The sequence below is a fragment of the Tachyglossus aculeatus genome, chromosome 13 (genome assembly GCF_015852505.1).
Source record: "Tachyglossus aculeatus isolate mTacAcu1 chromosome 13, mTacAcu1.pri, whole genome shotgun sequence".
Taxonomy (NCBI): domain Eukaryota; kingdom Metazoa; phylum Chordata; class Mammalia; order Monotremata; family Tachyglossidae; genus Tachyglossus; species Tachyglossus aculeatus.
The window spans coordinates 18,563,843-18,574,465 of NC_052078.1; the positions used below are offsets into that span (position 1 = coordinate 18,563,843).

At 42.2% G+C, this 10,623-nt stretch overlaps 1 protein-coding gene across 1 annotated transcript in view; it reads right to left on the reverse strand.

Moving 5' to 3' along the window:
• YME1L1 (YME1 like 1 ATPase) overlaps positions 1-10,366 on the reverse strand; it is a 29,916-nt gene extending 19,550 nt beyond the window's left edge. Inside the window, exons 1-5 of the mRNA XM_038755929.1 lie at positions 10,268-10,366; positions 6,979-7,110; positions 2,909-3,071; positions 1,317-1,415; positions 369-478 (exon numbers count right to left, since the gene is read on the reverse strand). Coding sequence (XP_038611857.1) covers positions 369-478; positions 1,317-1,415; positions 2,909-3,071; positions 6,979-7,110; positions 10,268-10,300 — 537 coding nt within the window. The 5' untranslated portion in view covers positions 10,301-10,366. The remainder of the gene's footprint in view (positions 1-368; positions 479-1,316; positions 1,416-2,908; positions 3,072-6,978; positions 7,111-10,267) is intronic.
• Positions 10,367-10,623: the final 257 nt, after the last annotated feature.

The window sequence follows — 10,623 nt, forward strand, 5'->3', positions numbered from 1 at the left end:
CCAAAGGCAATTAGTCCCTTAAAAATGTACTCACACTGAACATAATTAAGGAAACTTTTTTCCGTAGACTCAAGGGAACTTTAGAAAGTGTTCTAATTTTAAATGTTGGACACAATTTTTGTATCTTGCTTTATTTGGGGACTTATTCATTCAAGGGAAAAACATAATCCTAGAAGTTGGCTAAAAATGCAATCAATAGCTAAAAAAATAGAAATTCAGGTTTTACGATCACATTGTTGGATTTATATTAGTGAAAAACAAAAACTGAATTTTTAACAAACTGGACTATAAAGGTGTTTGTAGCCTGTAGGAATATTTCCTCTAGAACCCTTGTCTAAAAACAAAATTTATGGTTTCTTTTTAATTACCTTTACAAATGATGGGGTTATATGTTGTGTTTCTGTTAATCTTTCAGAGGTGGACTGAAGACGCCGTGATCTTGACTTTAAAGTCTTAAAGCCCCGAGACTGTATGAATACTGAAAAGTTTTAAATTTTACAAAACCATGAGTTAAAACAGTCAAAGCAGGATTACCTCCACATTAGTTAAATTATTTTGTCTTTTTTCTAATAACAACAATAATTATGGTACTTGTTAAATGCTTATTTATGTGCCAAGCATACAGTTCTAAGCCCTGGGGTAGATATAAGTTAATTAGGATGGACACAGTCCCAGTCATTTCATTCATTCGTATTTATTGAGCGCTTACTTGTGCAGAGCACTGTACTAAGCGATTGGAAAGTACTAATTGGCAACACAGAGACAATCCCTACCCAAGAACGGGCCCACAGTCTAGAGGGGGGACCCCACATGGGGTTCACAGTCTTAACCCATTTTAAAGATGAGATAAATGAAGCCCAGAGAAGTTGAGTGACATGCCCAAGGTCACACAGTAGACATGAAGCGGAGCTGGAATTAAAACCAGGTACTTCTGACTCCGAGCCCCATACTCTACCCATTAAGCCACGCTATTTATCTTTTCCTACACCTATCATACACACCTGTTTTTATAGTAACAAAGTAAAGACCAAGTATTTTACATTATTTCATTTTCGGGTCATTTGCAAAAACTATATCTACCCCCAGCAAACAAATACCACAGTTATTATTACGCATCCTTATTTCATCAGAAAATGGTTACAGAGAAATTAAGCAATTTGCCCAAGGACAAAGAATGAAAGAATGAACCCAAGCATTTAGTATGATGCGTTGCACCTACTGGGTGCTCAATAAATGCTATTCTAACTAGAAAAGATCAAACCCCATTTAAAATGAATCAATTTCTTCCAAAGGACTCAATACAATAATTTTCTTACCTGGCCAGCGTTGAAGATCTGAGCAAATATTCTGAATGGTTTTGGGGTGTTGTCTGTACAAGCAGGATGATCGTAAAGTACCAAATATATCTAAGAAACCTAGGGGGGAATTTTCAGGGAGAGCATATCATTTCTCATGAAATCTTTAAAGAGCTACGGCAGATAAAAACCTATTATGGATGCAAAGTCCCATAAGGTATTTAGAAAACCCTATTATTTTAGTCCTCACCCTGCAAATTTAGATCAAGCTCTTTCTTTATTAACTCCTGATAAAGAAACAAGCGTTAATAATTAATCAAAATCCCTTTTCTTGATGTTTTCTTTAGCTTTCATATTGTCCACCCAAATCTTAACATGTCCAAACCGGTACTCTTCATCCTCCTATCCAAATCCTCTCCTTCCCCATCTTTGCCATCACTGTACACAGCACCACTATCCTCCCCATCTCACAAGCCCGTAACCTTGGCATTATACTTGATTCGACTTTCTTATTCAAGCCCACACACATTCAATCACAAAATCCTGTTGGTTCAACCTTCACAATATCTCTCGAATTCACATTTTCCCCTCCATCCAAACTGCTACTATGCTGACCCAAACACTCACCCTATCCCACCTTGATAACTGCATCAGTCTCCTGGCTGACCTCCCTGCCTCTCCCCATTCTAGTCCATACTTCGCTCTGCTGGCTGGATCTTTTTTCTAAATAACTATTCAAGTCCATGTTCCCCCACTCCTCAAGAACCTCCAGTGGTTGTCCATCCCCTTCCACAAAAAACAGAAATTCCTTACCATTGGCTTTAAAGCATTCAATCACCTTGCCCCCTTCTATCTTACCTCGCTGTTTCCCTACCACAACCCAGCCGGCTGTTTGTCTAATGTCAACCTATGCACGGCACCTCAATTTTGCCTGTCTCACTGCCAATCCCTTACCCATGTCCTTTATCATGCCCTTATCCATGTTCTCCTTACCCCCTTTATACTGGACAGACCACCACTTTCCCAACCTTCAAAGCCTTATTAAAATCACATCTCCTCCAAGAGGACTTCCCCCCATTAAACCCCCATTCCCTCTACTCCCTCTCCCTTCTGCATTGCCCTTTAGCTTCCATTTGTACCTTTTAGGCACTTGATATTCACCCCACTCTAAGCCCCAAAGTACTTATGTACGTAGCTAATTATTTTAATATTCTGTTACCCTCTTCTAGACTGCAAGCTCCTTGTGGGCACAGAACATGTCTACCAACTCTGTTGTACTGTACTCTCTCAAGTGCTCCACACAGAGTAAGCACTCAATAAATAGGATTAATTTGACTGAAATCTGGGGAGGAACTCTCCCATAAAACAAAGCCTCAGAAGTGGCCAAGGTAGGTGATAGAAAATACATAACAGCAGGATGAAAAAGGAATTAGTAACCCTGCTCCATGTAGCTTTCCCTGAGTTTTACAATTATTCTTCTTCCGTCTACCTTACAGACTTCTAGGAGAGAAAAAAGTGGGAATGAGGAGAATTCTGCAACAAATTGTTCTCCAAAAGTCTGACCAAAGCAAAAAAAAAAACCAAAATCATTCCCATAGTATAATCTCACATACCATGCTTATTTTCAAAGAAGGACTGTGCAGAGACGTAAGATGTATGCCATCGGGAAGAAACCTTACTGCCTGAAGAAAAGCCAGGAAGGAGACTGTCAACTAGTTCATCGAGCTGGCCAACTTTCAATTCGGACAATCCCAGTTCCTTCAGATTAAGCACGGGCTGAAAAGCAACAAGAAAAGGATCAAATGTTTCTCTCCATTAAACCACTTGTAGAAAAAAATATAGCTAAACAATTTGAACAAAACAACTTTGGGTTCATCTTCTAAGTTAAGATTTTAGCCATTTCTGATTGCTCCCCCAAATTCATCAGGTGATGATGAAATTTATATTACTAATGTTCAGAGTTTCCTGAAGGTAAAATGAATGTTCATTTTTAGAAGAAAAATACGGCCATTCAAGATTTGTATTGATCATTTCCATAAAATACAAGGTCAAGTGCAAAAGGGCCACACACAAACGCCTGTAGCTGGTGAGCAAAAAAGTCAGTCACACAATTGAAATACATATTATTTATTACTCTATTTATTTTACTTGTACATATCTATTCTACTTATTTTACTTTGTTAGTATGTTTGGTTTTGTTCTCTGTCTCCCCCTTTTAGACTGTGAGCCCACCGTTGGGTAGGGACTGTCTCTATATGTTGCCAACTTGTACTTCCCAAGCGCTTAGTACAGTGCTCTGCACACAGTAAGCGCTCAATAAATACGATTGATTAATTGATATTAATGTAGTCTGCGTCACTGTGAAGGTGTAATTTTGAGATAATAATAGCAATAACAATACTCCGGTTAACCGTGTATTTACATTTCTGTTTTCTAGTGGCCTTCTGCTACTGCATCATCTTGCTGCTTTGTTTGAAGCCTGATTCACAGCTGGTCTACTTCATGTAGCCATTCAGCCTTTTCTCTGTTAATCGTGAGCACAAACTGTTTCTACTGTGACATATAGGAGAATGTCGTTCACACATATACGTCGTCGACTCAAAATACCGAGCCAAGCTGACCTTCTGCGTTGTGCTGTGGTATGTACAGAAGCTCATTCTAAATGTTCAGAGTTTGCGTTTCCTTTTGTAACTTCTTCATTTCAGTTCACCTGTGCAGCATTTCTACACTCTGCACATTGCTGAACGGGGCTTTCCAGGCTGGAATTCAGGGTGTGAGACTTTTCCACCCAACTGTCCTTCAAATTTCCACCGAGATGCAGGACTCCCTGTCAAGTCTAATAGTTCAACTCAAGCTCCATTTGGATGAATCTTGAACTGCCATCTCCAGGAGGCCTTCCCAGACTGAGCCCCCTTTTTCCTCTCCTCTTCCCCATCCCCCTACCCTACTTCCTTCCCCTCCCCACAGCACCTGTATATATGTTTGTACAGATTTATTACTCCATTTATTTTACTTGTACATATTTACTACTCTATTTATATTGTTAATGATACGCATCTAGCTTTATTTCTATTTATTTTGATGACTTGACACCTGTCCACATGTTTTGTTTTGTTGTCTGTCTCCCCCTTCTAGACTGTGAGCCCGCTTTTGGGTAGGGACCGTCTCTATATGTTGCCAACTTGTATTTCCCAAGCATTTAGTACAGTGCTCTGCACACAGTAAGCGCTCAATGAATACAATTGAATGAATGAATGAACTTGAACACAGAACTGTAGCTGGGAAAGCCCACAAAATGAGACTTAAGTAGCCCTGCTAGACTGGACTTAGACACCATAAATTCTTGCACAGTGAAACTGTTGTTTGGATCCTCTATTAAGCACAACTCTTGAAACACTCATAAGGTATCAAAGTGAGTCAGTTTCCAGCCTCAGTGTCTCCAATGAACACGTCCCATTTTGATTCAAATGCAAAAACCACCTGCTGCAGATACTGGTTGGTGTTTCCCTGGCCTTCAAGTTTATCACTCAGTGGATTTAAGTGACCTCACGACATCTGCAATATTGCACGATTAAAGAAGCCAGTCACAGTCTGAAAGAAAGTTGAGATTGGGTAACATTTTTCATTTCTAAAATTTTCTTCACTTCTATTAAGTAGAGAGCAAAGCACGTTAAAACTTTTTTTTCCAGGACAGCCTAAATCCACTAAAATCTTTTTTTTTTTCCAGAGGCAGATATGTCATCCACTCAAAAGTAAGCAAGCCACATACAAAGGAGTTAAACATCAATAAGTTCAGTGAGCGGGCGGGTTTCAACACAAAGTGCCTTAGGACACCGAGTAGCATCAGGTGTTCATTCTGAAGTGTTTTATTATTTAATATTTATTTACTGTTATAATATTTTCCATTAACTGGGGAGTATAGGGAAGAAGTCATGTAACCCTGCCATAATCTTATTCTAGCTTATTAGGCAGCAGCTTTAGGGGCAGGTTTTCACTGCATCTAAAGATTTAGATGTATGTTGGACTATTAGAGAAGCAGCGTGGCTCATCGGAAACAGTCAGAGGCTTTGGAGTCAGAGGTCATGGGTTCAAATCCCGGCTCCGCCAATTGTCAGCTGTGTGACTTTGGGCAAGTCACTTAACTTCACTGGGCCTCAGTTACCTCATCTGGAAAATGGGGATGAAGACTGTGAGCCCCCCATGAGACAACCTGATCACGCTGTAATCTCCCCAGCGCTTAGAACAGTGCTTTGCACATAGTAAGCGCTTAATAAATGCTATCATTATTATTAATACCTTCATGGCAGATATTACCTTTTTGTGCTTTGATAAGTATCCCAAACGAAGATTTTTCAACAAATATATAAAATTTGGGTAAGAGGGTGCTGAAAAGCAAATATAATCCCAAATGAGTGGATGGTGCATTTCTTCCAGGAATGCTCTGGAAATATATAATGCAAAAAGCAACATGGCCTAGTGAAGAGATAATGGGCTTAGAAGCCAGAAGGTGATGGGTGCTAATCCTAGATTTATCTCTTGCCTACTGTGTGAACTTGAGCAAGTCGCTTCTCTTCTTGTGCTTCAGTAGACTCATCTGTAAAATGGGGATTGAGACTGTGAGTCTCACATAGGACGAGGGATGGGGTCCGACAAATTGCTGTATCCTCAGTTTACTCCCTGGCACATAGTAAGCGACTTAAATACCATCATCATCAAGTTTATAAGGAACACCTTTACATGAGAGAACTATTGTTCTTAACTCATTTTCAGTTAGGAAGGTCTATTACTGTTCTCTGAGAAGAGCTAACAACACGTGTAAAATGAAACGAAAATCACAGTCCCTCAGTGGGAAGTCAATAATAATCCAATCCTAGTTATCTGAATGAATGCTGCAAGAATTTTTCAGAAAAAGAGACAGAAGTTTGAGAAACTACACAAAATTGAGCAAGCATCTGTCTGAAGTAATCTTAAACGAAATTGAGTCTGGGTAAAATGAACTGGTTTTACCCCATATAACTGGCTTTCTACTGTAACCATTCCAGATCCCGTTAGTTGCAACACAAGAACAAACAGGACAGTGAATAATACCAAAAACAAAGTTGATAATTAATGAGACATTTTCTTACAAACAAAATCATATGAGGAAAAAAAAGAACTGCCATTTAGCCCCACAAAGAATTACGAAGGGGAGTTTCTCAAATAAATAAACCATAATCAAGTTTTTATGTCACAAAGAAGTGTAAACTTTCTCCGATGATTCTACTTGACAGAAAAGAGCCCGGGCTCTGGAGTCGGAGTTCATGGGTTCAAATCCCAGCTCCGCCAATTGTCAGCTGTGTGACTTTGGGCAAGTCACTTCACTTCTCTGTGCCTCAGTTCCCTCATCTGGAAAATGGGGATTAAAACTGTGAGCCCTCTGTGGGACAGCCTGATCACCTTGTAACCTCCCCAGCGCTTAGAATAGTGCTTTGCACAAAGTAAGTGCTTGATAAATGCCATCATTATTATTATTATTATTATTATTATTAAAAGACTTGCTAACTTTAGTATCCAACTGACATTACATGTAACAAAATGATTTTAAGCCACGCAAAAAATTTCTACTTCATGGCGGGCTTAAAAACCCAATTCAAACAGTATCCTCTCAGGTAAAACAGAAATAATAAAAAAACAAAAGTACTACCTCACTGCTGGGAGCCTCATGCTCGGGAACTGCATCCCGCTGCTGACTCTGAGAAGGCAAGGCGGTGACAGAAATAGCCAAACTTTTCGGGGAGTGAAAGGCATTGATGAGGTGACTCAGAGGAACTGTAACCTGGAATAAATTACACATTTTCAATTGTTAACTCACAAGAGCTTGAAGACATACTGATGAAAAGTTTTCTGGAAGGTCTGGGATTCTAGACTGCCTTCTTCTATTCCCGGTCGAAACGAAAGCTGGCTTACTAACTTTACGGTACGGCAAAAGTGTCGTAGTGGTCTACCCAAATTGCACACAGTAAGCGCTCCATAAACACGATTGATGATGATGATGATGAACTTCTAAACTGAAGCAGCATGGCCTAGTGGAGAGAGCTCAGCCCTGGGAGTCGGGCAGCCTGGGTTTTAATCCCAGCTCTGCCACTTGGTCTAACTCCAGCCCAGCCCGCACCCTCCGCTCCTCTGCCCCCGCTAATCTCCTCCCCGGGCCTCGTTCTCGCCTGTCCCGCCGTCCTCCCCCAGCCTGGAATGGCCTCCCTCTGCCCACATTCGCCAAGCTGGCTCTCTTCCTCCCTTCAAGGCCCTACTGAGAGCTCCCCTCCTCCAGGAGGCCTTCCCACACTTGAGACCCTTCCTTCCTCTCCCCCTCATCCCCCCTCCATCCCCGCCATCTTACCTCCTTCCCTTCCCCACAGCACCTGTATATACGTTTGTACATATTTATTACTCTATTTACTTATTTATTTTACTTGTACATATCTAGTCTATTTATTTCATTTTGTTAGTATGTTTGGTTTTGTTCTCCGTCTCCCCCTTTTAGACTGTGAGCCCACTGTTGGGTAGGGACTGTCTCTACACGTTGCCGACTTGTACTTCCCAAGCGCTTAGTCCAGTGCTCTACACACAGTAAGCGCTCAAAAAATACGACTGATTGATTTTGTTTTGTCGTCTGTCTCCCCCTTCTAGACTGTGAGCCCACCGTTGGGTAGGGACCGTCTCTATACATTGCCAACTTGTACTTCCCAAGCGCTTAGCACAATGCTCTGCACACAGTAAACGCTCAATAAATACAACTGAATGAATGCGTTTTACTAGTACATATTTAATCTGCTTATTTTATTTCGTTAATACGTTTTGTTTTGCCATCTGTCTACCCCTTCTAGACCGTGAGCCCGCAGTTGGGTAGGGACCGTCTCTATACGTTGCCAACTTGCACTTCCCAAGCGCTTAGCACAGTGCTCTGGCACACAGTAAGCGCTCAATAAATACAACTGAATGAATGCATTTTACTTGTACATATTTAATCTACTTATTTTATTTCGTTAATACGTTTTGTTTTGTTCTGTCTCCCCCTTCTAGACTGCGAGCCCGCTGTTGGGTAGGAACCGTCTCTAGATGTTGCCGACTTGGACTTTCCAAGCGCTTAGTACAGTGCTCCGGCACACAGTAAGTGCTCAATAAATACGACTGAATGAATGCGTTTTACTTGTACATATTTAACCTACTTATTTTATTTCGTTAATACGTTTTGTTTTGTCCTCTGTCTCCCCCTTCTAGACCATGAGCCTGCTGTTGGGTAGGGACCGTCTCTATACGTTGCCAACTTGTACTTCCCAAGCGCTTAGTACAGTGCTCTGGCACACAGTAAATGCTCAATAAATCATCATCATCATCAATCGTATTTATTGAGCGCTTACTGTGTGCAGAGCACTGTGCTAAGCGCTTGGGAAGTCCAAGTTGGCAACATATAGAGACAGTCCCAACCCAACAGTGGGCTCGCAGTCTAGAAGGGGGAGACAGAGAACAAAACCAAACATACTAACAAAATAAAATAAATAGAATAGATATGTACAAATAAAATAAATAAATAAATGAGTAAAAAATATGTGCAAACATATATACAGGTGCTGTGGGGAAGGGAAGGAGGTAAGATGGGGGGATGGAGAGGGGGACGAGGGGGAGAGGAAGGAAGGGGCTCAGTCTGAATGAATTTTACTCGTACACAGCTATTCTATTTATTTTATTTTGTTAGTCTGTTTGGTTTTGTTCTCTGTCTCCCCCTTTTAGACCGAGAGCCCACTGTTGGGTAGGGACCGTCTCTACAGGTTGCCGATTTGTACTTCCCAAGCGCTTAGTACAGTGCTCTGGCACATAGTAAGCGCTCAATAAAGACAACTGAATGAATGAGTGAATCATCATCATCATCATCAATCGTATTTATTGAGCGCTTACTATGTGCAGAGCACTGTACTAAGCGCTTGGGAAGTCCAAGTTGGCAACATAGAGAGACAGTCCCTACCCAGCAGTGGGCTCACAGTCTAAAAGGGGGAGACAGAGAACAAAACCAAACAGACTAACAAAATAAAATAAATAGAATAGATATGTACAAGTAAAATAAATAGAGTAATAAATATGTACAAAGATATATCCATATATCCAGGTGCTGTGGGGAAGGGAAGGAGGTAAGGTGGGGGGGATGGAGAGGGGGACGAGGGGGAGAGGAAGGAAGGGGCTCAGTCTGAATGAATGAATTTTACTCGTACACAGCTATTCTATTTATTTTATTTTGTTAATATGTTTTGTTTTGTCGTCTGTCTCTCCCTTCTAGACTGTGAGCCCGCTGTTGGGTAGGGACCGTCTCTAGACGTTGCCAACTTGTCCTTCCCAAGCGCTTAGTACAGTGCTCTGGCACCCAGTAAGCGCTCAATAAAGACGACTGAATGAATGAATGAGTGAATCATCATCATCATCATCATCATCAATCGTATTTATTGAGCGCTTACTATGTGCAGAGCACTGGACTAAGCGCTTGGGAAGGACAAATTGGCAACATACAGAGACGGTCCCTACCCAACAGTGGGCTCACAGTCTAAAAGGGGGGGACAGAGAACAAGACCAAACATACTAACAAAATAAAATAGATAGGATAGATATGTACAAGTAAAATAGAGTAATAAATCTGTGCAAACATATATATACAGATATACAGGTGCTGTGGGGAAGGGAAGGAGGTAAGATGGGGGGATGGAGGGGGGCGAGGAGTGAATGAATGAATGAGTGAATGAATGAATGAGTGAGTGAGTGAATGAGTGAGTGAGTGAATGAGTGAGTGAATGAGTGAATGAATGAGTGAGTGAGTGAATGAGTGAATGAGTGAATGCATGAATGAGTGAGTGAGTGAATGAATGAATGAATGAGTGAATGAATGAATGAGTGAATGAATCCCACGGCTTGCCGTGGGCCCGGGCCTCAGGGGTCCGGCGGTCTCTCACCTGGGGCTGCACCGTCCCACACAGCGAGAACATGGCTCCGGTCCCTCCGTTGGCGGCGGCGGCGGCCGAGGAGAGGAGAGCGGCCCGGCCCGCCCCGTCCCTCAGCTCCCCGGGACGGAAAATGGCCGCCGCAACGTCAGGGGAGCCTGACCCGGAAGTGGAACGCCCCCCCCGCCCACTCGGGGGAACACTTCCGGGTCGGCCGCCGCCCTCCTCTCCCCCCTCACGGCCTGCTTTCCGGCCCGACAGCGAGCGTGCGTGCGAGCGTGCGTGCGAGCGTCCCGGCGTTGTTGTTCCTCCTCCTCCTCCCCCCCCGCCCCCCCGTTGGGTAGGGACTGTAAATGTTGCCAACTTGT